The sequence below is a fragment of the Lacerta agilis genome, chromosome 8, assembly GCF_009819535.1.
Source record: "Lacerta agilis isolate rLacAgi1 chromosome 8, rLacAgi1.pri, whole genome shotgun sequence".
In the NCBI taxonomy this organism is placed as follows: domain Eukaryota; kingdom Metazoa; phylum Chordata; class Lepidosauria; order Squamata; family Lacertidae; genus Lacerta; species Lacerta agilis.
The window spans coordinates 75,812,837-75,839,232 of record NC_046319.1 but is presented as its reverse complement, the minus strand read 5'-3'; the positions used below and the strand labels follow the sequence as shown (position 1 = coordinate 75,839,232).

Below are 26,396 nucleotides of genomic sequence, written 5' to 3'. Positions count from 1 at the left end.
ATTCCCACAGTATGGTAGATGGAATCCACATTCCCCTTATTAGCCTCCTTCAGCAAGTAACAGAGCAAATCTGCAGCTTTTATTGGACTGTTTCTCCTTTCCCTCTGTCCAAACAGCAAAAGCCACACCACAAAACCAAAACTCTCGTGAGAAGCTGGTGCACAACTAATTCTTTAACATTGAGATTAAGCAGGCCGCTTCTATTTCTGACCAACATTTCTTGAATAAAAGTGATAATGCGCGGCCTTCCTACATTTCAGAAACCCTCCCTTCCTCTCTGCAATCAGAGGGAAGACGATCCCCAGCCTATCAAGAATGCAGTTTATCACCAATTGCAACAATGGGGAACAGCATGTAGCAGGAAAAAGTTCACTAGCATTTCCCCAAATGCTTGGGGAAGAATGCATAGAGGTAGCCAACGTGGAAGCTTCCATATTCTGGTGGACTCCAACTCCCATCATTTCCAGCCAGCATGACCAATGGTTAGGGATGATTGCAGCAGTAGTGGTTGCATCTGGAAGGCCCTTGGGATCCCTTCCAGCTCTAAAATTTGATGATTCTCACACCATTTCACTTCCCAGAGAGGTCTGCACTGAGACTCTTTTCCTCCCTCTCATCTGCCCCACATTACAAACGGCAATGACGTCCGTCTGTCCGCCCGTCCTGGCAGAGTATGACCCAAATTCCAGTGGCCCACCAAGTGCCGGGCAGTGCAAGAACCCTCAAGCGAGCCATTCTGCACAATCAAAGAGCACATTTCCGACGCTCTGCGTTCAGGTGGGCCTGCCACGTGGTCAGAAATAACCCTGCCCCTTGTGCCTTTAACATCACTTTCATTCCACACCGAAGAGATAAAAGCAGCATCTGCTTAAATGCTCCTCTAACCTGGGCTGTCAGCAAATGCATCTTTCGTTTCACGGACAGGCGCTCACCTCTGACATGCACAAACCACCCCTGCCTCACCCAGCTTCCTCCATTCCCCCGGTCATACTTCCTTTGCCTGCACATTTCTCATCCTTTTGCATTGCTCCCCCTCTCTTGCACGCACCAACTTATGGCAAACCTCCTCTCCAGGAACATCCCTCATTGCCACATGAAAGGTCACCCAACCACCCAGATTTGGGAAGGATGCACGGTCTGGCGGACGCATGTCCCTTTGGTGAGGACAGGACTTCCAGGATCTTTTTCCCAGCTCAGGAGGAAAGGGAGCATGGTTAAAGCAGTGTTCGGGCTGGAAGCTTGTCAACTTTCTTTGCTGGATTCATTCCAGGGTTTTTTTAGTAGCATCCTAGAGAAAAGAGAACTAAGCAGGGCAATTTTTTCCTATTGCTTCGTATTAGGTAAAAGGTAAGGTAAAGGACCCCTGGACGGTTAAGTCCAGTCAAAGGTGACTATGGGGTTGCGGCACTCATCTCACTTTCAGGCCGAGGGAGCCAGCATTTGTCCACAGGCAGCTTTTCCGCGTCATGCGGCCAGCATGACTAAACTGCTTCTGGCGCAACGGGGCACTGTGACAGAAACCAGAGCACACGGAAACGCCGTTTACCTTCCCGCCAAAGTGGTACCTATTTATCTACTTGCACTGGCATGCTTTCGAACTGCTAGGTTGGCAGGAGCTGGGACGGAGCAACGGGAGTTCTCTCCGTTGCGCAGATTTGAACCGCCGACCTTCCGATCAGCAAGCGCAAGAGGCTCAGTGGATCAGACCACAGTGCATACCGCGTCCCGTTGCTTCCTATTATGTCCATGCAACAACTACACACACACACACAGTCGGAGCAAACGTCAATTCAGGCTTTTAACAGACTGCTGTTTGCTGCAACGTAGCCTTAAACAGAGGTGGGTGGGGCTTTTTTTTCTCTCAACCAAGGAAGAGTGGCAAAATAAACTGATGGAGTATGCAGAAATGGCGAAACTTACTGGAAGAATAAGAGATGAAGAAAAGAGAGTGTTTATCAAAGAATGGGGAAAGTTTGTGAACTATTGTAAACAACTTAGGTAAATCGTTAGCAGGATTAACATAAAAACGTGCAGTAAGAAAAAATAACGGAAATATAAAAGGGGAATCGGTAAATAGGATTGAATTGAATATGTAGGGGGAAAGGAGATAACATAAGTAAGCACAGAAGGGGGGAGGGGGGTCAATATATTTGATGTTTTTTGTTGGATGTGCAATTATTTGTTAAAATATTTGGAAAAATGGAAAAATAAAATTTATTACATAGCGGGTTTTGTGAGGAAAGTTCTGGAAGTAGTAAAAAAAAATGTGTTGAAGAGGGAATTGGAGCAGGTAGAGATTGTCACGTATCACAGCATAGGAATGGCAAGAAGAACTGCAATATTTCCTCATCGAAATAATTAAGCTCAAAAGGAAAGACAGGTGCAAGTGCGCAGGCTCGCCAAATAAATAAAGCAGTGTCTCTCTGCGCTTTCATTTTCCCATTTGTCCTGCTAAAAATTTTAATTGCAGACGGAAGTGGTCGTGTTTCTGACACAACCCAACCGGTAAGCGAAAGGCAATCACACCATTGCCAAAAAAAAAAAAAACGGTCACTAGGCCCACTGGATATTTTTCGTCCATGAGAAATCTCCTCAGGAAGGGCCATTTGCCAGGCTCTTGAATACCAGAGGTCTAAATCAGAGGTATAAAAGCCTTCATCCCTTTCCAGTTATCTGTCAGTCACTGCCTGGGCCCCACATCTGCCCGTTCAGAGCCCCTCGCCCAAATGCTCCCCTGGCCGGCTTCCTGCAGCGGCATTCGGATCCCGGCTCGTGACTCAGATGCATGTCACCTCCTGCCCAGAATTCCCCTTCCCTGACTCACTGCGTGCCACGGCTAGGCCAAATGAGCAACAAGAGAAATAAGAGGCATGGCAGGTATGTGGGGTGAGGCAAAACACGCGCAGGGTATATGGACACTATTCAAGACACTGGAATGGCTGGTTTTTACCTCAGCTCTGAGGAGAGAGGAGAAAGGGAAGAGCACAGAGGAGAAAGGGAAGAGCACAACTGTTTTTAAGAGAACTGAAACTGCTTGGAGAGACACAATGCATCTATCTTCCCACAGGGAGTGGAAACGGGGTTTTTTTCTTTTCAAAACCCAGCAGAACAATTTTGACCCCAGGTAACCACAACAGGGGAAAAGAAATGTGCGCATAACTGCTGCTAATCTGACACCTTCCCCCAGATGTTTTGCATGGCCACTAATACCCTCCAGATGTTTCACGGGAAATGCTTTGCCTGCTGCTGGCTTAGGCCTTACGACCTCCTTAAAATGACCGCTCGGCCGCTCCTTTTCTAAATATGGATTGAAGCTGGTGGTGTGTCAGTAAGGGGGGGGAGAGGCGTCAAAATGCAGCATTTCAAGCTCTGGACGGCAGGACTCGAACCCACAGCTTCAAGTTACAAGGAAGGAGATTCCGACTAAACATCACGAAGAACTTTCTGGCAGTAAGATCTCTTCGACCGTGAAACCGTCTTCCTCAGGAGGTGGTGGTCTTTCCTTCACTGGAGGTTTCTAAGCATAGTTTGGATGGCCATCTGTCATGGATGCTTTAGCTGAGATTCCTGCATTGCCGGGGGTTGGACTAGAGGACCCTTGGGGGGTCCCTTCCAACTGTACAAGTCTATGATTCTATGACACGACAGCCACAGGATAGATAGGGATCGCGGAGCAACACCATGTAAAAAACCATGGTGAAAAAAGAAACAAGAAACACGAGCTGCAGATCAGGGTTTTGTTTTGTTATTTGAACCCCAAAGGGAGCACAGAAACCCCCCCCCCTTTTGTTACAGGACGTGCTTGGCTGACATCCTTTCAAGAGTCAGGCCCAAGCTAACGTGAAAAAGAGGGAAAGGCCTGCAGCCAGAAGCAGGAGGATGGTGGGTGAGCAGTGAGTTACAGCTCGGGTGCTACTGAAGTCAGGCATCAAACCACCTTCTGCATTCAAAGCATGTGCTCTGCCATGGATCTACAGCCCTTCTCTCTGAAATGACCATCAGAGGCCCCCGCAGGAGGGTCCATCGCACCAGCCTCTGGTTCCCAAATCCTTCCTGTCTTGCTTGGTTGTCTTTCCCCAAGCCAGTGTGGTGTAGTGGTTAAGAGCGGTAGACTCGTAATCTGGTGAACCGGGTTCGCGTCCCCGCTCCTCCACATGCAGCTGCTGGGTGACCTTGGGAATAGTCACACTTCTTTGAAGTCTCTCAGCCCCACTCACCTCACAGAGTGTTTGTTGTGGGGGAGGAAGGGAAAGGAGAATGTTAGCTGCTTTGAGACTCCTTCGGGTAGTGATAAAGCGGGATATCAAATCCAAACTCTTCTAGTAACATGGCAAAGATATGTGGGAGCTGGGTCTTGTATTTCGCACCACTCCTTTGCCTGCAACCCACCCTGTGTCTGAAGAAGCAGCATGGCCCAGGCAACACTCCCAGGCAATAACAGATTCTGGCGGAAATCTCCGTCCTACGCATGGAAGTCCCACCGGGCTCAAGGGGGGTTGCCTCCAGCATCCCGTGTGCTTAGGGCTACGGCCGCAAGGAGACTCTTGCTGCCAAGATTTTGGTTTCTATTCGAGGAGCAGCAAGAGATGCCCTTTGGCCAAAGAAGCCCTCCACAGCCACTTCCTCTTACCCAGGCGTCTGGTTTGAGGCTCGCAACCCCACGCAACTGCCAAATCAGCAAAAAAGAAAAAGAAATGAAATGAAAAATAGCTGTGGCTGGCCTCAGCTAATCAGCCGGTGGCCTTCGGCAGAAAAGCCCAGTGGCAAGGATTCTGGGAAGCCCCCCAAAATGTGCTGGGGCAAACAGAGTGGGTCATCTGCCAACAGGGCGGGTCAGGAGCTCAAAGTGACCAAGAGAGGATAGGATAGAGTCTCAGCAGAGGCTCCCGTCAGCATTTTTCAAGAGGGATTCAAATGCATGCTGGGAAATTTAGGCCCGCCAGGGTTAAAACACTCTGTCCCCTCAGCACAACAAATCCACTTCCTGAGGCTAGGAAAATGCAGCGAGAAGTGTGGGGTGGACAAATGAGAAACAGGAAACTGTATAAACGCCCAGCAAGCAAATCAGAGCAAACGGGGGACAAGTGTTTATTGCCATATTTTTTTTAAGGAATGAGTGCTCGATAAAGACAGGACGTGGTGCAATCTCCACAGAAGATTTGTGCAAGCAAATCAGAACGAATGCTTGATAAATAGGTAGCCTGGGCGAGTCCGGTGTTCACAATATTATGCTAAATAGACCTGCAAATATGTCACTGGGCGATTGAACCTGGAACCTGCAAGGCAGATGCTCAAAGGGCTGAGCATCTGCCTTGCAGGTCCTTTTCCTGCTTCACCCTCCATGGCTTTGAGTGGCTTGCAGTAGTGCCCATCTTCTGTGGTGCCTAAGAACAAGGGGATCTTCCAAACATCCCCTCTCCTGAAATACTCACCCAATCTCCACTGCAAGAAGTGAAGCTACAGGGAACCAGCCAGAGGGCCTTCTCGGTAGTGGCACCCACCCTGTGGAATGCCCTCCCATCAGATGTCAAGGAGATAAATAACTACACGACTTATAGAAGACATCTGAAGGCAGCCCTGTATAGGGATGTTTTTAATGTTTGATGTTTACTATGCTTTCATACTCGTTGAAAGCCGCCCAGAGTGGCTGGGGCAAACCCAGTCAGATGGGCAGGGTGCAAATAATAAAATTATCAATACTATTATTAAAAGAAGGACAAGCGCTCCTGCATCTTTGCAGAGGAGCAGCAAGTGCTATAGCAGGGGTCCCCAAACTAAGGCCCGGGGGCCGGATGCGGCCCAATCGCCTTCTAAATCTGGCCCGCGGACAGTCTGGGATTCAGCGTGTTTTTACATGAGTAGAATATGTCCTTTTATTTAAAATGCATCTCTGGGTTATTTGTGGGGCATAGGAATTCATTTCCCCCCCCCAAAAAATATAGTCCGGCCCCACACAAGGTCTGAGGGACAGTGGACCGGCCCCCTGCTGAAAAAGTTTGCTGACCCCTAGGCTATAGCGACACCTGCTGAGATGCATCTGGCTAGCCTACTTCTTGGCCTACCTTACAGGGGTGCTGTAAGAGTTACCGAGAAAACGAAGGTGAAGCGCTCTGGACCCTCGAAACAGGTCGGCGTTGTTTTCGTGAGCGGCAAGAGACGGAGACATGCTCGCACATGCACGCACGCACACTGCCCAATTGGCATTTGGCAACGCTTGCAGGGCCCGTTCCCACGCTCGGAGCAAACCCCCTCCCCAGCCGAGCCATCGGGAACCAGCCACTCGCATAGAAAAGGGAACAAAAGAAGCTGCAGGCTGGGGACAAGCGGGGCTTTGAGAGAGTGGGGGGCACCCGAGACAATGAACAAGGACGTGAAACGCGGAGGGAAGGGGGGGGGAAAGGGGCACGCTCACGAAGGCAAGTCTGAATGGAGGGCGAGAAGAGGGGTCCCCTCTTGCATTCACTGCCCTTCCCTCATGCCCTCTGCTCTTCAATAATGCCAGAGAGGGACTGGCTTGCGGAGAGAACCAGGGCTCTCTCTTTGCAGCCAGCGGAACGGAGAGAAAAATAAAGGACGGGGTTTTTTTTTGGGGGCTCAGCCACCCAGATGCAGAAAAAGGAGAAGCAAACAAAAGCTCGATCGGAGCCTCATCAGCTAGGCCCCAAAACTGTTTTCAACACCTTGGTCCGGAGCCAGGGAAAGGCGAGGAAGGAGCTACAGATCGTGTGCAGAGTATGCTTCTTCACATACAGAGCAACCCAGATGTCGGGAATTAGGGCTCTCAGCACCGAGAAGATTAAACTCCGCTTGGAAAGGAAAAGCCACCCAAAAAAGCCGTGGATCGAGAAGGAAGAAAGCCATAGATGGATTTCGAAACCTCTGGTTCCAAGAAGGATAATGAGAGGGGAACAATCCCAAACACCCAGTGTGTTATTTTCCCCGGACAGCTGACCTGCCGGACAGCACATGGCTTCCCCTGAAGAGTCCTGGGAACTGTAGTTTACCCCGTGGAACTACCGCACCCAGCATCCTCAGCAAACTACAGTTCCCAGGATTTATTTTGCTTTGGGCGTATGGTACGGATGTGATCACGTGACTTCTTTTTGTAAAGGTAGTTTTCTGAGCAGAGGAATCAAACGTAATCCGCTGTGCGACTCACCTCTCAACGCCAGTATGGAAGGCGTCCGGGCCTGCGGGTCGTTCAAGGAGTTGAGGGGGGCGCTGTCTTGCAGCCAGATCACCCGCACTGGTTCTGGGGGGCCCTGAGCCCTGCAGCTGAGGTTGAAAGGGACGTTGACTGTGACCTCCAGATCCTGGGGCTCTTCAGTGAAAAAGGGGAGACCTGGACACGAAAAGGGGGGGGCAAGAAGGAACAGACTCAGCAAGCGGACACAGAAGGCTCCCTCGTGATGCGTAAATGCGATGTTCTTCAAAGCTGAATCGAAGCAAACATCAATTCGGGTTTCCCCCAGCTTGCTGTTTGTGCCGATTCAGCTTTGAAGAGTGGGTTTTCGTCCCTGATGGCACTGTATTTTTTTTTTTTTACGTACAAGTTATTACCATTATCTCAAGTGGTTTTTTTAATATATACTTATGTTTCAAAGTGTTTCAGAAAGGAAATCAAACAAAATTAAATACTGTCTATAAAGCAATACAGGTACAGATCCATAAAACATCAAAATATATTAAACAGGATGCTGCTCACTCAATATCCTGCTAACACACCTGTGTTGTTGTATTATTATTATTATTATTATTATTATTATTATTATGTTTATATACTGCACTTTATCCAAAGATATTAAGGCGATTCACAAGGTAAAAACCCAAGGTAAAAAAACACCAAGTAAATAGTTGAAACCAAAACAACAAAACAATACCCACCCCACCCCCACAAACACATGTAAAAGGCTGTAGAATATTAATCAGCCAAAGGCCTGGTTGAAAAAGAATGCTTTTGCCGGGCACCTACAGGTATATAATGAAGGTGCCAGGCAAGCCTCCCTGGGGAGAGCATTCTACAGATAGGGAGCCACCCCGGAAAAGGCTGTTCTTGTGTTGCTGCCCTCTGGACCTCTCGTGGAGGAGGCATACAAAGAAGGGCCTCAGATGATGGGTGCACTGTCCGGGTTGGTGTATATTGAGGTATTGTGGTCCTGAGCGATTTAAGGCTTTATAGGCCACCAGCACTTTGAATTGGGCCCAGAAACTAATTGGCAGCTTGGAACATATTCAGTCTACAATCAGGCACAGCCACAGGCCCTCTCAGAAGAAGAAGAAGAAGAAGAGTTTGGATTTGATATCCCGCTTTTCACTACCCGAAGGAGTCTCAAAGCGGCTAACATTCTCCTTTCCCTTCCTCCCCCACAACAAACACTCTGTGAGGTGAGTGGGGCTGAGAGACTTCCGAGAAGTGTGACTAGCCCAAGGTCACCCAGCAGCTGCATGTGGAGGAGTGGAGACACGAACCCGGTTCCCCAGATTACGAGTCTACCGCTCTTAACCACTACACCACACTGGCTCTCAGCAATCGCAGATCCCAACAATCCACAAACTACAACACTGGCAGGCTTCCACTGTGACGCTCAAACCCAGTCTTATCTAGAGCTCCGCCAACCACAGTAGAAACCCCACACCACTCACCCAAACACTTATACGCATTTGCACAAGGTCATCATCTATGGCTAAGGAACCAAGGTCTCACCCAAGACACAACATCTTCCGTTTATATTTACAGTACTTGTTGCGTTTGCGTTCTTCAAAACTTTCACGTTGGGAAAGTTTTTAAAGAAAGAGAAGATGGCTGCAAAGCCAGCTTGGGCTCCAGCAGCTCTTTGCTCTGTCCCCACCTTCTTTCCTCAACCTTGTGATGAACACATGTGGAAGATCCTCTCGGTGTGATCTGGTGTGTGCACATCACGCTCAGACAAAATGGCGTTTACCTTCCAGCTTCAGGTAGGCTTCATCAGAGAGGACTTCAGATCCGTTCACCGAGGCCGCACACTGGTAGTTCCCCATGTCCGAGAGCTGAACAGAAGGGATGCTGTCAGAGAAGAGGAGAACAGCAACACAGGGAGTTAATTTGGCTTCTTGGTGCCTTCAATTCACTCCTGATCTGAGGAGAGAGAGCAGGATTGTGGGATTCCCTCCTTAAACAAGAGTATCCATAGCAGCGACCAGAGGAGGAATGACCTCTGGGAGGAGCTCATAGAGAGGAAATCCCATGGTGCATCAATCAGATGCCTTCATCTGCCCCAACTGCAACAAAACATGTCTCACTCATATCGGTCTCTACAGCCACAGCAGGTCCCACAGTTTGACTTTACCCACAAAGGCTCGCTCCAGACGGATGCCACCAAACCCCTACTCCTGATCTGGACCACTTGCTCAGGTGAATACTACCAGGCTAGGCTCCAGGCATGTTCATGAGAACATGAGAAGAGCCCTGCTGGGTAGGAGCACAGGAAGTTGCCTTATACCGAGTCAGACCATTGGTCCATCCAGCTTGGCCTTGTCTGCACAGACTGGGAGTGGCTCTCCAGGGTTTCAGCCCGACCTGGAGACATCAGGGATCAAACCTGGGACCATCTGCATGCAAAACAAATGTTCTGCCACTGAGCCATGGGTCTTCCCCTCAGGATCAGTCTGAAAGTTCATCTAGACCACTCACCCCTGACCCACACCTTCTCTTCCAGGGTGCCTCACTCCAGGGGGCAATGCACAGGATGCGTGTCCAAAATCCCCCATTTTCATTAAACTTCAGGGTACAAAACGCACCATGAGTAATACCATTAAAATCCACGGATATAAACTTGGGTCCCATATGCACCGAAAACCTCTAACAACGCTTGAGATATTTGTTAAGAGAATTTGGGCATACAGAATCAACATTTTCAACTCGACTTTAATGCCACTGGAGACTCTTCAAAAATCTCTCCGTTTTCCAGGGTTTACAAAAGCCGCCCCGGTTTCTGATTTGATTTCAGAATGCCCTGCTTTCCCTAAAAGGTAAAGGGACCCCTGAACATTAGGTCCAGTCATGAACGACTCTGGGGTTGCGGCACTCATCTCACATTACTGGCCGAGGGAGCTGGCATACAGCTTCCGGGTCATGTGGCCAGCATGACCAGAGCAGCACACGGAAACGCCTTAGGATGTCCCTATTTCCATTGGAGAAATGTTGGGGGGTATGCTGTGGCAAATTGTACAGGGGCCCAATATTTCTGATTTTAAATATTGGGGCCCCTACCCATCGGGTTAGGCTTTATCGCTGGTTAGGAATTGTTTGTGTTTTGGGTTGTTTGTGTCACTGCGGAAAGACCGACAACCACTCTGTTTGTTTATGGATCATGATTCTTCTCCCCTTCCATCCTCAGACTCCTGAATCCTGAAGACGAGCTGCCAGTTTCCTCCTGGACATCACGAGCAGCAGCAGCCAAAACAAGGCATTTTACTCTTGTGCTAGTTTTATGTTTGTGTGTGTTTATTCTACAGAGTTCTTTAAACCCTTCTGTTTGTTCCAGCTGAGCATTGTGTCTTTTGCTGTTTATCAAGCTCGAGATGAATGTATAAGCTTTTTAGGAAAGGAAAGAAACAAAGTTTAAAGAGCCCACGCAGCTAACGAAACAAAGGCAGAGTAAAAAATATATAAAAAGCGTGGGAACTGTTGGAGATTGGAAGCGCTTCCAGACTGTTGCTATTTTGCGGGTGGAATTCCATCGCGTATGGGCAAATTCAGTTTGCACAATAACAGCAAATTTGGCGCTGTTGCACAACAGGCCTGCTTCCCCCAGCAAAAAAATAATAATAGGGACTTTATTTTCAGTAATGGATTATCATTACCATTTTGTAAGATGGAGCTTGGGGTTGCGGAGTGGACCACCAGAAAGGGAACTGTTATTGCTATGATTATTTATTACATTGACATCTTCCAAGGATCTCGAGGTGGTGCAGGTGGTTCTCCGCCTCCCCATTTCGCCCTCACGACAAACCTGTGAGGTAGGTTAGGCTAAGAGATGGTGACTGACTCCAAGGTCAGTCTCATGCTCTACTGACGGAGCTATCCTTCCTGCGCTTAGAAAACATGGGTGCAAGGCGTTTCCCCCTGGTCCCGCTCCTTTCCCAGGGAAAACCCACTCTTTAGTGCTAAATTGGAGCAAATGTCAATCCAGCGCAAACCGGAATTGTGGGCTAAAGAGCCCTCTTCCCTGGGCTATTGGGGAGGGCAGGGGGCGGAGCAGAGAAGCAGCAGGAGGGTGGATAAGCCCTTAGCCTGCCTCTTGGATAACCCAGCACTGCAGACATCCAGTTTGGGCCACGGTCCTGGAATCTGCCCCTGCTCCTTTCATCCCCCATTCAGTTCCTACTTTGCCTGGCCTGCCAGCCGAGAAAGGGCAATGAAAGAAGCAGAGGAGAAAAGCGTCCAGCGGGGGCAGGAGAGGAAAGCTGCCAGCCCCACTCCTCCCCACTGCTTTGGGGTTGAGCAACTGGAAATATTTCCCAATGTATCTCTCTCTCTCTCTCACACACACACACACGGCACACACACCCTCGGAGAAAGCCAGCCAGCTCCCCATCTCTCCACAAGGAAGATGCCTCGGCTGTTCACGTGGGGGAAAGCAGGGATCGTGGTTTAAGTCAAACAGGCAACACCCAATATCACTTCAACTTTTCCTCCCCTCCCCTGTGGCACAGTTTCCTCCTGTTGCGCAACTCACTGTTTGGATGAGGAGCGCGGTTCTGGTTGCCTTGCATCAAAAAGGATATTTCGGAGTCGGAATATGGTCAGAAAAGGGCAAGGGGATGGAGCAACTTCTCCATGGGGAAAGGTTGCAGCGTTTGGGACATTTTAAGAGAAAAGGCGAGGGAGAGGCGACAGGATGGAAGTTCATGCAATTATGCCTGGCATCCATGACAGGTGGCCATCCAACCTCCGCTTAAAAACCTCCAATGGAGGAGAGTCCGCCACCTCCCGAGGGAGTCCGTCCCACTGCCAAACCGCTCTTACTGTCAGAAAGTTTTTCCTGATGTTTAAAGGTAAAGGGACCCCTGACCATTAGGTCCAGTTGTGAACAACTCTGGGGTTGCGGTGCTCATCTCGCTTTATTGGCCAAGGGAGCTGGTGTACAGCTTCCAGGTCATGTGGCCAGCATGACTAAGCCGCTTCTGGCGAACCACAGCAGCGCACGGAAACACCGTTTACCTTCCCGCTGGAGTGGTACCTATTTATCTACTTGCACTTTGATGTGCTTTCGAACTGCTAGGTTGGCAGGAGCAGGGACTGAGCAATGTGAGCTCTCCCCGTCGTGGGGATTCGAACCGCCAACCTTCTGATCGGCAAGCCCTTGTGACTTGAATCCATTGGTTCGCGTTCTATCCTCCAGAGCAGGAGCAAACAAGCTAGTTCCATCTTCCACGAGACAGCCCTTTAGACATTTGAAGATGGCTCTCATATCTCCTCTCGGTCTCTTTTTCTCCAGGCTAAACACACCCAACTCCCTTGACTGTTCCTCACAAGGCTTGGTTTCCAGAGCCTTGACCATCTTGGTCACCCTCCTCTGCCCACCTTCCAGCTTGCCAATACCCTTCTTAAATTGTGGTGCCCAGAAATGGACACAGGACTCCAGGCGTGGTCTGACCAAGGCAGAAGAGAGCGGCACTATGACTTCTATAGATTGCTAGACTTCTGTCGATGCAGCCCAGAATTGTGGGATGTAAAAGGACAGGGGCAGTCAAACCCAACTTCCTTATATGGAACTCTACAGTTGGGAGTGAACTCTACAGTTGGGGGCTTCCAACTGTAGTATATGCCGAGTCTCCATGTCGCTGGTCAGTTGTTGTGTTGATCTCTAAGACAGTTTAAAAGCAGCATTATTAAAATGCACCGTTGGCACTAGGCCAAAAGTAAAAAGAGGGACTTTCTCTCAAAAGGAGAAAGTCACCATATGTATATTATTTAGTAACTCTTAAGCCTGCCTCTAGGATCCTTGTGTGACTAGATGATTACTTGTAAAGTAAACGTTATACACTTTACCAAACACTGTGAAGTGTCTTATTGAAAGAGGGATAAAAAGGGGAAGACACCAGGACAATATTTTTAATGACTCTAGCGAGTCTATGCAAACTATCTGCTTCGCATATGAAGTAAAAAGGGAATGTTAGCTCTGCTGATATTATCGAGCTTGTAAACGCAAGTTGGGATAGGATATCTAAAACAATATATCCTCTCCCACATCCCTCAACATTCCCACAAGAATAGCACTGGCTTCTTTTTTGCTGGTGCTGCTGCTGCTGCATCATGTTGTTCACTCGTGCTAAGCTTGTGGTCCACTAAGACCCCTAGATCTTCCCTACTCTCGAGCCTGCCAGCCCACCTACTGTGGCCTTTGGGATGCAAGGTGCTCACCTCAATTCACTGGTGGTCATCCACTCTTCATCGTCCAAGGGAAACTGCAGCTGGTTACTGTCGGCCAAGACCAGGGCGGCTCCGTCCCGCAGCCAACTGATCTCAGGCGGCTCGCCAAGGGAAAGGGCGGAGCACGAAAGCTTGATGTCCTTGCCCAAGGAAGATGTCAGGTTCGAAGGGCTCTCTTGGAAGTAGACGGCTGGAGGAGAGAAAGAGATGGCATTGGAGCACCAGGCGACGGCATCGTGCAGAAGGCAAATGAGACATAGGGATGGGTCTAGGATAGAAATAACGGGGGGGGGGGGGGGTTTCCTAGCCAATGGGAGTTTAACTTTGTTGTGCAGTTTCTGAGATGTATATATTTTAGGACCCTGCCTATGCCATTGTTTCAGTCTGAATTTCATAGCTATTTATCTACCATCTGCCGGCCTTTCGCATCGATAGCCAACCTTTCCCCTAAGGCAGGCATGGCCAAACTTGGCCTTCCAGCTGTTTTGGGACTACAATCCCCATCATCCCTGACCACTGGTCCTGTTACCTGAGGATGATGGGAGTTGTAGTCCCAAAACAGCTGGACGGCCGAGTTTGGGGATGCCTGCCCTAAGGAGATCAAAGTGGCATTCATGGAGCCCCAAAGCTTTCCCGCACCCCATTTCATCCTCACAACAACCCTGAGAGGTAGGTTAGGCTGAGAGGCTATGGCTGGCCCAAGGCCACCCAGTAAGTTCCATTGCCGAGTGGGGATTTGAACCCTGGTCTCCCTGGTCCGAGTCCAACACCATGTGGTGAAGGGCAAGTAAGAAATTAAAGTAAGAATAATATTGGCTACAGAGTGGTGTTGATATAACCCCAAGGTTGCAGGTTCGAACCCTGAATGGAACAGCAGCATTACAGGTGGTGGGCTAGATGATCCGTAGGGTCCCTTCCAACTCTACAATTCTATGATTCCATGGTGATGATGATAATTGTCCCCTTTTCCAATTCCCAGGTATTAGCCTATATCCAGAACCTATATTCACTGAAACCTTGCCCGTTTAACCTTGCCGTTGTCTGCCCACCCCCAAATCCTGGGGGGCCTGCAATTTTACAGGAGTCTGGGTTGCAGAAATCAACAAGAAAGGTTGTTAAGCCTAGAGACAAAGATTGATTGATTAATTAATTAATTAATTAACACACACACACACACACACAGCTCACTTAATATTTTTAAACTCTCTTATCAATTTGCATAGCTGTCAACTATTCCCTTTTCTTGCGAGGAATCCTATTCGGAATAAGGGCATTTCCCTTTAAAAAAGGGGAAAGTTGACAGCTATGAATTTGTCACCTGCTATCATCTGTGGCAGATAATCCGACTGCTTCAAGGAGCAGGAGCAGGAGCTAGTTTTAAAAGTTGGCAACCCTTTAGCATAACTTTCTGTCCCCCCCCTTTTTTTGCAAATCTTGTCTTCTGTAATGTGCCAATTTGGTGCAGCAGGAGGGAACGGTGACGTTCAGATCTGGCTGGCCAGGCAGGCTGCGGACGATGACTCTCCTCGCCTCTCCGTCACCAGCTGCCAAGGGATAGCAGCTGCACCAGCCCCACCCGCTTAATGACGGTTCTTATAATTCCCCGGCCCATGGAGGGAAAAACCACCCAAGCCCTAGTGTGGGCCAGGGTAGAGCAACAAGCTTGGAGGCCTGGAGGGTGGGGTGGCGGGGTTCTTCTGGTCTTAGTAGCAGTCTGCTAAAAACAACAACAACAACAAAAACCTTATTAGCTTTACAGTAAAGCTTCACCTGTTGGGCTTCTGCCATTCTGGCCTAGCGGGTGGCGCTGTGTGTTAAACCACAGAGCCTAGGGTTTGCTGATCAGAAGGTTGGCGGTTTGAATCCCCGCAACGGGGTGAGCTCCCGTTGCTCGGTCCCAGCTCCTGCCCACCTAGCAGTTTGAAAGCACATCAAAGTGCAAGTAGATAAATAGGTACCACTCCGGCGGGAAGATAAATGGCGTATCTGTGCGCTGCTCTGGTTTGCTAGAAGCAGCTTAGTCATGACCCGGAAGCTGTACGCTGGCTCCCTTGGCCAGTAACACAAGATGAGCGCCGCAACCCCAGAGTCGGACACGACTGGACCTAATGGTCAGGGGTCCCTTTACCTAAAGCTTCACCTGTTGGGCTTCTGCCATTCTGGCCTAGCAGCAGAAATTCAACAGGTGAAGCTTCTCTTCCCACATCTCCAGTCAATTCAACAGAACAGATTTCAGCTCCCTGATTACTTTCAAATCTCCTGGATATACTAGGGCAGCTGCGTGGGGGGGAAAGGAAAAGGGGGGAAATAATAGAGCTCCTACACCTTTAATATTTGTGTAGGGGATTTCAGCAGGTGTGTTATAACTTGCTTGACAAGCTACACCTGTTGAAACCCCCTCAATAAATATTAAAGTTGTAGAAAACATACCCTTCTCTATGCCTAGGACCACCCCAGTTATATATTTGTTGTGGTTATATTATCCTTAGGCCTTTATTACCCCCCCCCAAAACCCATAAAGTAAATCAGATATGTTTCTTGTTGGCAGAAATACAAGTTGTTGTTTTTAATTAAAACATTTCTACCCCACCCAGGGCAGCGTGCAGCATTTCAAACAGCGATTTCAGAAACACGACGACAATAAAGCGCATTGGCTAAGGGTCAGCCGTTGAAACCAAGCACACAGAAAAACATCAAAAGTTTGCCGGAATAAAACGGATTCACTCTGCCCACGGTTTGATTAAACTGGCGCGGGGAGAGCCAAACCACCCACATGCAGCCGAACTGAACCAATACTATGCACCGAGAGGAATGCTGCAAATAAACAGATTTATGGGGCAGCAATCTTGTCGATGCCAGGAGAAACTCTTTCATTTTTCCTCTATCGAGAAGCAACAACCAACACTGTGGGAGCCTTGAATGGCGGGGGGACGGGACAGGACGGGGGACTCCCTCATCCAATTCCAATTTCACCGCCTCCTTTTCCCTTTAGGAAGTGAAAGGAGGGGAAATCACTCTGCCCACCGTTTCAAGGACAGTTTAAGGGGTTGCAATTTCCAGGTCAAGAGCCCTTTGGAGTTTCTGGGCAGCAAAGACGCCATCTTTGATCTCTTGTTTCCACAGTGGTACCTCGGGATAAGAACTTAATTCGTTCTGGAGGTACGTTCTTAACCTGAAACTGTTCTTGACCTGAGGTACCACTTTAGCTAATGGGGCCTCCCGCTGCCGCCACTGTGTGCCATTTCTGCTCTCATCCTGAGGTAAAGTTCTTAAACTGAAGTACTATTTCTGGGTTAGCGGAGTCTGTAACCTGAAGCATCTGTAACCCGAGGTACCACTGTATTCCATTTCTCCCACCATTCCTCTGAGGATGCCGACACACACACACACACACACACACATACACACACACACAATATATATATATATATATATATATATATATATATATATATATACACACACACACACACACATACATATATATATATATATATATATACACACACACAAAACACACACAATATATACACACACACACACACACACACACACACACACACACACATATATATATATATATATATATATATATATATATATATATATATATATATAATGTCCCAAACCAGGATGCACATCTTCCTATGCAGGCTCCTCATGTGAGATCACAGAGACCCCCCACAAACATTATTTCACTGTGCCCCCAAATGAAATCGTGAGGTTGTTGTGCTCTTGCAGGACAAAATGGGGTGTCCCATTTTTTTCCTGGGACACTTGCGGGGTATGAATACATGGGGCCACCCCACCCCAATTCTTGCAGTGTCAGGTTAGGCAAAGAGGGATTTGCTTGGGTGAGGCCTAAACCGATTGTTGCAATGGCAAAAACAGGTGTCCCCCCCCCCCAGCCTGTTTTGCTGGTGGATGCAAAACTGGGATGGGGAAATGGTCAGTGGGGAAGAGAGGAAGGGGGTCTGCTTCACCCTTTCTCCAGCCATGTAAACACCCGCCCCCAAGCAGCATCACACACCCCAATTCCAGGGATGAAGACAAGAGTATCAGACGTAAACTCTGGTAAATGTGAGACAGCATGATGGAGCAGGGATCCCCAAAATGTCGTCCACGGACCACCATAAGCTTCATAGATAAAATCAGTGCTTTTTTCTATATAAAAAAAGTTTAGGGGTACTCTCATTTTCCTACTCATATTGAAATACTGCCCCCTCAATGATGCCAAACTTAGATTCACAAAATATTTAGGGGTATATGTACCCCTGCATACCCCCCAGAAAAAAGCACTGGGTAAAATGTTCCTCTATAAAGCAATTTGGTAAATCTTCCATGCTAACCAAGCGATAACATATTATAATTTCAGGAGGGTCGATCTCCCTCAGCGGCGAAGCAAGGGCAAAGAATCTCTGTGGCGCTTTGAGGGCAAAGAGCGAGAGCAGCACATGGGACATAAAATACACACCACTAGGATGATGCATATGTGTGCGGAACAGAGGAGGTGGAGCGGCCGGCGCATAAACCCAGTCTGAGAATATCCTGCCCCGCGGCCGCCGTTAACCCTTGAGGAATGAGGGACACATTCCAGGGCCTGAGAAACAAAAGTTGCGTACTTGGAAGAAACCCAGGCCTCACTCTTGAGCCTCGTGCTGTTTTCTCTAGGAAGGCTGGGGAAGGGAGAGGGGGGGCAGGAATCTTCTTCTTTGCCAAGAGACCCAAATTGGCTGCGGGTCTAACAGAGAAGAATGCAGTGAAATTCTGGCTACACCCATGACCCTCATCCTGGTTGTGTTTTCTTTCTTTTCTTCAAGATTGATTGTAAGCATCTTGGGGCAGGGACCTGTCTTTTCGGATTATTCTCAAAATCACCAACTGTGTCAATGGCACTATATTGGGGTTGGTATCTGATAGCCCTTACTGGAGGCATTTGAACAAAGCATATCATCATCAGTGCTTTTTTTTTTTTTTTTTAAATGTTTAGGGTTACTCTCATTTTCCTACTCATACTGAAATACTGCCCCTCAACGAGGCCCAATTTAGATTTACAAAATGTTTAGGCCAGGGAATACGTACCCCTGCTCCCCCCCCCGAAAAAGCACTGATTATTATTATTACTTTCATTCATGAATTGTCTTTCCGATGAGCCTCACGCGCATACAATAGGAGCGACTGAAAACGGTTTCAAAAGTGTACGAGAAAGTAAATACAGTATAGGTTTTTTTTAATGATACAAAATAAACAGCTTAGGCAGAGACCTTTTCATTTAGCTGGAAAAGCTTGTCCAAACAAGAACGGCTGCAATTGTTTCCGGAACGTGGAAATCGTGGGTGCCTGTTGTATTTCAACAGGGAAGCACAAAACAGAGGTGTTCACACTAAAAGGCCCTGCTCCGACTTGCCGAAGCAGGGAAGAGAGCCCTAGTGGAGCCGCACAAGGGTGGACTGCATGGCCCTTTCAACTCCATGACCTCACTGAGCGAATGATGTAAACAAGCCCGCCTCTCCCAGCCCCAGGGAGAAAAAGTTGGCACATGACGCCTGGGTTGGAGACCATCCGCCTCCCTTTTGAGCCAAGTACTGCAGCGAGAACTGAAACCTCTGTTACGGAGAGGCGGGCTCGCTCTATCACTGCTCCCTCTGGCACCAGCGGCAGCCTCTGTCCCGCCCCCCCCCCCCGCTCCAAAATCCGGTTCCAAGACCCAAAGATTGCCCCAGTGGTACCCACTGGAGGTTTTGGACTACAACTCCCATCAGGCAGTGCTAACAGTCGTAGCTAGGCTTGTCAGGTCAAGAACATGCCAGATCTTGAGATTTCAAGCCCCAAACCTGAGACCTAGGGGTGAGGTCCTGGTGGCGTCATAGAGTAACCCCTGGAGATGGAAGTTAATTGGGAGAGTGTGGCAGAGGAAGGCAGATCCTTCCAGTTGGCTCAAATCTTCCCCGCCTCCCACTGGCCTCTATCATGGATAGGGTTGCCTAAGTCCCTTTGCAGGCCTGGCTCCTGCGCCTTCAACAACAGCACAGTCTACAAGCTGCTAGTTTTGTCCAGGTTAGTTGGCAACCCTAAACCCAGCCTCAGTGAGGCAACATAGCAGGTGTACTTAAAAATGAGGCTCACATATATTTCAATGAACAGGTAGCCAAATAGTTAAAGGACAGCGTCTTTATCCAGAAAAAGGTGGCAGCCTAAAGAGGGAGATAAAAGCTCTTTCCCAGGGCCTAATCCTTCTCAGTCCTTGAACATAATAAGGCCACAGTAAACAGCAGAGTGTCTCTGGGCATATGCAAAAGAACCACTGCTTTGTTCTCAGCAGCCCGTATTAGCCTCCGTGGATGCATCTGGGATTAGTAGGCTCAAATATGTGGCTTTCTTTCCCTCATGTATGAGGGCAGCACCGTGTAACTCCTCCCAAACCAGGCCACAGGTTGGCACTGTTAAATTGCAGGCATGCAACTGGCCCTGCCACATCACTCCAAAAGGCCACCTAGCCCTGCATTTGTGCCAGAATGTTGCTCCTGGCAACTTCGTAGGCAGCAGAACATGGAAGTCTCGGCCTCCCCTTGCTGCTGGCGGCTCCCTGCTCCTGCTGTTCAGAGATAGCCTGCTTGCGTTCATGGAGGTTCCACTGAGATCTCACGGCTAATTGCTGCTGGTATTCCTCCTTGAACATCTAATCATGGTGGGTTTTTTAAGCCATCTAAGCTAGTACAAATGCAGCTATTGCATGCTACGTATGATATAGCAAGTGTCTTAAAAATATATATATTCACACAGATCAAGCTCTGCTTGCTCCCGAGTCCCATCCATACTGTTGTTTAACATGCAGAGTAAGCTGCCTGTGACCTCCATTAGTTCTCTGCCCCCTCCCCCAATCACTGCCTTCCCAAACTTCCCTGTCCCACAATCTGGATTTTCTCCTACCCTCTCCTTTTCCAAGTATCCTTAGCGTGAGAAAACCTGGACTGGAAAGGGTGGGAAGGCAGTGATTCAGAGGAGAATGCCATATGGGCACCAGAGAATTAATAGAAGTACAGGAAAGCTTACTCCACACATTTGACAACAGTGCAGAAGAGCCCTGGGACGGTTGTCTGTCTTCCCTTGCCTTGCACATTAAGCTCCCAGTCTACAAGATTTCATTCCACCAAAGGAATGTGCGTAAGAGGAGTGGCTGGGGTAAACTCAGGTATCCTCCCCACGTAGGAGGAAAGAGGCAGGCCTTTGCATTCACTTCCCCACTTGACTGGGTTGCAGCAAATCCGACACACAATTGTTTCCTATTTCCAGGGTATTTTGGCGCCTCCTTAAAATCTATTTCTGAAACGCTATGGCTTAGGGAGAGGCTGTTGCTCCTCCATGATGCCGACACATTCGTCCCCAAAGAAGCTAGTTTTTAAGCTTAACATTAGCAAGCTGGCTGACAGATGTGAACACGGATCCAGATTTGATTGCAGTCGCACGCTTGTCATGATCAGCCTTCCTCAACCTGGTTGCCCCCATTCGATTGTTGGTAGACTGCAACTCCCACAGCCAATGGTCAGGGTTTTGGTTTTTTTTAATCCAGAACACCGAGAAGGAAAGAAGTTCGGGAAGGCTTGCCCCCAGTATTTCCGGGAACTTTTAAAGTTTCAAATCTGTTCCCTCCACAAACCTGGGTAATGAACACTGGGGCCATACTCACCCCATACATTTAGATAAGGGCCATTCCATGAAAAATGAGCCTGATAAGAATGCTAGATGAGCGCTGGACTTTGGTGAGGAAGATTCCAAATGTGCAGTCTAACCATTTTTTTAAAGCTAAAGACAAAAGAAGTTTAGTTTATGGACCTTTTTTTCAAAAGTCCACACACGTAGTCTTCACAGAAGTGTTCAAGTTTAAAGTTTTCTGATGATTGTCCCACCCGTGACAGCATTTTTTCCTTAATTTTGTATCGTTAAATTTCTTAAACTTAATTTCTGATTGCATAGTTGTAACCAATAAACATTGATTTAAACAGATATGCTGAGTTTATCATTGATTCACCTCCCAACTCACAGAGTTTTTCCATAAATCAATCTTATCTCAAGCTCCATGTGCTTTTTTTGTCCCACCCGTGACAATACTTTAACATTTAATAAAATTGTCAAAAATATCCATAAAAATAATAAAAAATTTGTAAAATGTTCAGTATCTTATTAAGAACATAGTTTAAATTTTGGTTGTTAATTTTTATGTATATTTACATTGTTACACATGTGTGAATACAGTACCAAAAAACATGGTCCAAGTGTCCCACCCGTGACAATGGAATGGCCCATAAGGATGCCACTTCCAACAGAACTACATTTCCCAGAGTGGTTTAACAACCAATCCTTCTCTTCCCAGGGAATCACAGAATCGTAGAGTAGAGTTGGAAGGGACCATGAGAGTCATCCAGTCCCAAGCCCTGTAGTGAAGGAATCTTTTGCCCAACGTGGGACTCGATCCCACGACCCTGAGATTAAGAGTCTCAAGACCCATCCCAGACAACTTTGTAACTTGTAGCTCTGGGAGGGGAATAGCGGTTTCCTGGTCAACTCTCAGCACCCTTCGCAAGCTACAGCTCCCAGAATTCTTTGGGGGAAACCAAGACTATCATCAAATGATCCAGAATCTGGAGCTATGAGCTGCAGCACCCTTTGAACGATGGACTACCACAAAGGGATATTTTCACCCTACCCTTTGTGCTTACACACAGGGTGACCTGCGGCCGGGGCATTTTTCCAGCCAGAGCTCACAGGGACTCAGTTCCGGCACCTCTCAGGTGGGCACCGTTGCCATTATAAGAGAACAAGGGAGGTGTGTTCATTGTGAGTTCCAGCAACCTCTTTTCCGAGAACAATAGCTCTGCCTGCTATATTGTTTGAAAGAACTTACATATGATGGGAGATTAACCTGCCGAGATTTATATACCACCCACAGAGTGGTGCTTTCTGAGACAGCAGTAGAGGAAAACAGGTGAAATGTTGGCCGTTAATTGTACAGGTGGCTCCTTGGTCCAACGTCGGGCAGGGTACATTGCGGTTAATCACAACCCCTGTCACTTCTGGGTGAGGCCAGCCAACAGTTCCATCTCGCTTGTGGCCAAACACAATGAAAGCGACTTGGCTCCTCATTCTGCCTGGAACCTGAGATGTTCTGCCGAACGCACCCATTTCCCAGCAAATATTTCAGATGATCCAGTTGTGCACCCTCCTCCCAGAGGCACGAACTCAAAGGCACCGATTAGTTCCGCTTTGACCAACCTAACGTACAAAACTAGGGTTGCAAAAGAACAGTAAAATTCCTCCCGCTCTTTTGGCGAAGTCTCATGGGTGGAGCGAAGAACATAAGCTATGCTAGCAATTATTTATATAGCCCAAGAAGGTGTAGTTTCCCCAGATTTTATTCAGCAGGGAGTACAAAGACATGGGTGGCGACAGGGGAAGACTGCAGGCAGCCCACCCCGTATAGCAAATCATTGTATTGTTTTGCCCAACAAGAGATACTAGGTGGTTTGTTTTATACAGCTGTTTTGCAGAGAAATGGGGTGCGACGACAGCAGTCTCGAGCCCTCCAGTCCGACACTTCCATTTCACCATTCGGAATCTAATGCCCCTTTAACGGAGAAAACAAGACCACGCCCATTTGGTTCTGAGTAATAAGGCGAGTCATGAGCATTCTTTCTGGTGCGAATCCCAATCTCCGACATAAATTGGAAAATCTGCATCATCCAACCAAGGAAATCCCCTTTAAGCACATTTGACAACCCTCTCTTAAAAAGGAAAGTGGGTTCCAGGTGCAACCAATTGATAGAAACCACAAAAGCTATGTTCTCCCTCCACTGTCGGAGGCAGAATGCAGGGAATCAAAAATTGGGAGAGTGATGTTGTGTTCAGTGCCCAGCTTTTTGGGGTTCTCATTTGGCCACTGCGAGAACAGGATGCTGGACTAGATTGGGACCCCTTGGGCTGATCCAACTGTCTGTCTGTGTTAAGAGACCTTGAGCAAATTCTCTCAGTATATTATCACAGATATTTATATATCACCACTGATTATTTAAATGCAGCCCATCTGACTGGGTTGCCGCAGCCACTTTGGGCAACTTCCATCCAAATACTAACATAAAAAACCCCTCAGGCATTAAAAAAAAAACCTCTCTGTACAGGGCTGCCTTCATATGTCTTCTAATAGCCATAAAGTTGTTTATCTCCTTGACATCAGATGGAAGGGTATTACACATTGTGGGAGCCACTACCGAGAAGGCCCTCCGCTTGGTTCCCTGTAACTTAATTTCTTGCAGTGAGGGAACCACCAGAAGGCCCTCAGTGCTGGACCTCAGTGTCCAGGCTGAACAATGGGGGTGGAGACGCTCCTTCAGGTATACTGGGCCTTTGAGGCCGTTTAGGGCTTTAAAGGTCAGCACCAACACTTTGAATTATGCTCAGAAACGTACTGGGAGCCAATGTAGCTCTTTTAGGACCAGTATTATATGGTCCCAGCAGCCGTTCCCAGTCACCAGCCTAGCTGCCACATTCTGGATTAGCTGCAGTTTCCGAGTCACTTTCAATACAGTCTCTCCGAATACCTAAGCAGTTCCACTTCCCATGATTTTCCTTCAAATCCTTCATCAGAATGTTACCTTTTCCCATGAAGTCTTTAGATTAAGCATTCCATTCTCATTCCCAACGGAAATTCATTCTAGGTATAGGGACCTGTGTTTGCTCAGTTCATTTCCTATTGCCCTTTCCTTTTTAAAATTTTATTGCAATTTAAAATTCCAGGTATACATCAACTTTCTTATCGCCCCCCCCCCACTCTCACCAAACCTGGTCAAAATGTAACTTGAGGATGCCTTGGGGCAGAGACCTGTTAATTTTGCTTACGGACTCTGCAAACACTACCAACATGAATATAACAAGAAGTCTTTGCAGCGCCTTAACGACTGGCAAATTTAGGATAGCATAAGTTCTGATAAACCACAGTCCACTTTGCGAGATGCACGGAGCGTTATTCTGAGTTGCAACCAATGAAATGTATTGTAGTCCGCGAAAGTTTATGCCATAATAAATTTGTTGCCCTTTAAGGTGGGTGACACGGGGCTCTCAGTTGTTTTTGCCGCAAGACAGAGTAAGACAACTACTGCTCTGGAATATGAAAATCAGTGGAATAACAGTAAGTGATTTGTGGGGTCGGGGCTGGAGCTTAGTGCAGACCCCAAAACCACGGATCCATCCACACAATCAGAGAGGCTTCTCAGGGGACCCCCCTGACTGCATCAAAGTTATACACCAGCTCTAGTTACAATAGCTGTTTTTGCTTGTGTTACTCTTCCCAGAGTCCAAAAAGAATCAGGTTTCCTCTCTAAACTCAGAGGCGACTCCAGGGAGGCCGAGATTGAGAAGCAGTGACTGATGTGGCCCAGCTGGGGACACCTGGAGAAGGGAGACATTCCTGGAGGCTGAGGCCCTTCAGAAGTTGGCGCAGGATGGAGGACTGAATCACCAGCCCACACAGTCACCAGACTCGGGGATGAAAGGGAGACCGCCTGTTTTGAAGAAATCCCATTGTGCATCTGTTTCTTTCTGTTTTGAGGGGCAGCCGGGTGTTGCGAAGAGAGTGGGCTCAAATCCTGTTCTCAGTTGGCCACAAACACCCACTGGGTGGCCCTGAGCCCAATTTACCTCACAGGGCTGTTGTGAGGAAAATTGGGGGGGGGGCCTTCTCCGCAGCTTCTCATTTACACAAACCGGCTTAATAGTAAATATTTATCATCTCGCCTTTCCTCCCATGATTTCAGGTGGTCGCACTGTATGGATATAGCGTTTGATGCTCACAAACACCCTAGGAATCATAAAATCGTAGAGTTGGAAGGGACACCACGGGTCATCTAGTCCAACCCCCCTGGCAATGCAGGAATCTCAACTGAAGCATCCGTGACAGATGGCCATCCAACCTCTGCTTAAGGACCTCTGAGGAAGGAGAGTCCAGGTCAAGTTGAGAGGTAGCCACTTGGCCCAAGAAACATTTTGTGAGCATCATGTCTATAGAGGGATCTGGCCTTATTTCACCTTGACAACAACCCTGCGGTGTAAGTCGAGGCTGAGTTATGGCCACTTGGCTCTCAGGCAGCATTGCTGCCCAGTGGGCATTTGGACTAGTCTCTCCCGGATCCACACCCAACAATTTACCCATCACATCACTCTTGGTACCCTAGATCTGTCGCTCGCCGCGACCAGATGCCCATGTTGTGTAGCTAGTTTCGCCCTGAAACACACCAACATTCGCTTACCTTCCTGTGCGTTGCCGATACTCATCCACAAAGCCAGCAGGCAGGAGAGGAAAGATCGGCCAAGTTGACCCATTTTCCAAAACTGAAGTCCCCCCAACAAATCCCAGCTCCCCAAAACACTCTAGGGGCTCATTGGCAGAGGCAGAGGAGCCCAGGAAGAGGCAGGGGCAGTTTATCTCTCAAATATCTCCCAAGTTCACTGAGAAGTTTAAAAAGAGACGAAGGAGAAGGTTGTCGCTGGAGCCGAATCCCAAAAACAAGTGACGAAATCTTCGGTGAAGTCAGTACCCAGGAGAACGACTGGATCCAAACTTTTTTTTAAATTATTTTTTAAAAACTCCTTGTGGAAATTCAGAATAATTTCCCAGCTCGAAACATTTGTCCGTATCACAAAAATAAAAGAGTGCCAATAAAATGTTCTCTCCTTCAAATTTCCAGCTTAAGTTTGGCTTCACTTGCCACTTCGGAGCGTTGATTTCCTACTCTCTTGCGCCTCAGCAGCCTTTCAAAACTTGCACCTGATTTCCCCCCCTTTCCATGATTTGCCAAGCCCTTGCTCTTTCTGCTCTGGCTTCTGAAGCAAAGTTGATGATGTCTACATCTATATAGCAATGGGTATCATAACAAAACTTGCCCGGTCAACTTCTCCAAAGCGCTTCCCGATTTCCAAAAAAGCTGACTTCTCC

At 48.0% G+C, this 26,396-nt stretch overlaps 1 protein-coding gene across 3 annotated transcripts in view; it reads right to left on the bottom strand.

Annotated features, from left to right (window-relative positions):
• The window catches only part of AXL (AXL receptor tyrosine kinase), a 60,051-nt gene extending 33,655 nt beyond the window's left edge, over positions 1 to 26,396 (bottom strand). For 2 of the 3 annotated variants that reach the window (XM_033158392.1, XM_033158393.1), the window contains exons 1-4: positions 25,711 to 26,396; positions 13,406 to 13,604; positions 8,943 to 9,043; positions 7,160 to 7,342 (exon numbers count right to left, since the gene is read on the bottom strand). In XM_033158392.1, the coding sequence (XP_033014283.1) occupies positions 7,160 to 7,342; positions 8,943 to 9,043; positions 13,406 to 13,604; positions 25,711 to 25,783 (556 nt within the window). In that variant the 5' untranslated portion in view covers positions 25,784 to 26,396. The remainder of the gene's footprint in view (positions 1 to 7,159; positions 7,343 to 8,942; positions 9,044 to 13,405; positions 13,605 to 25,710) is intronic. The other variant, XM_033158395.1, reaches the window with a different exon arrangement.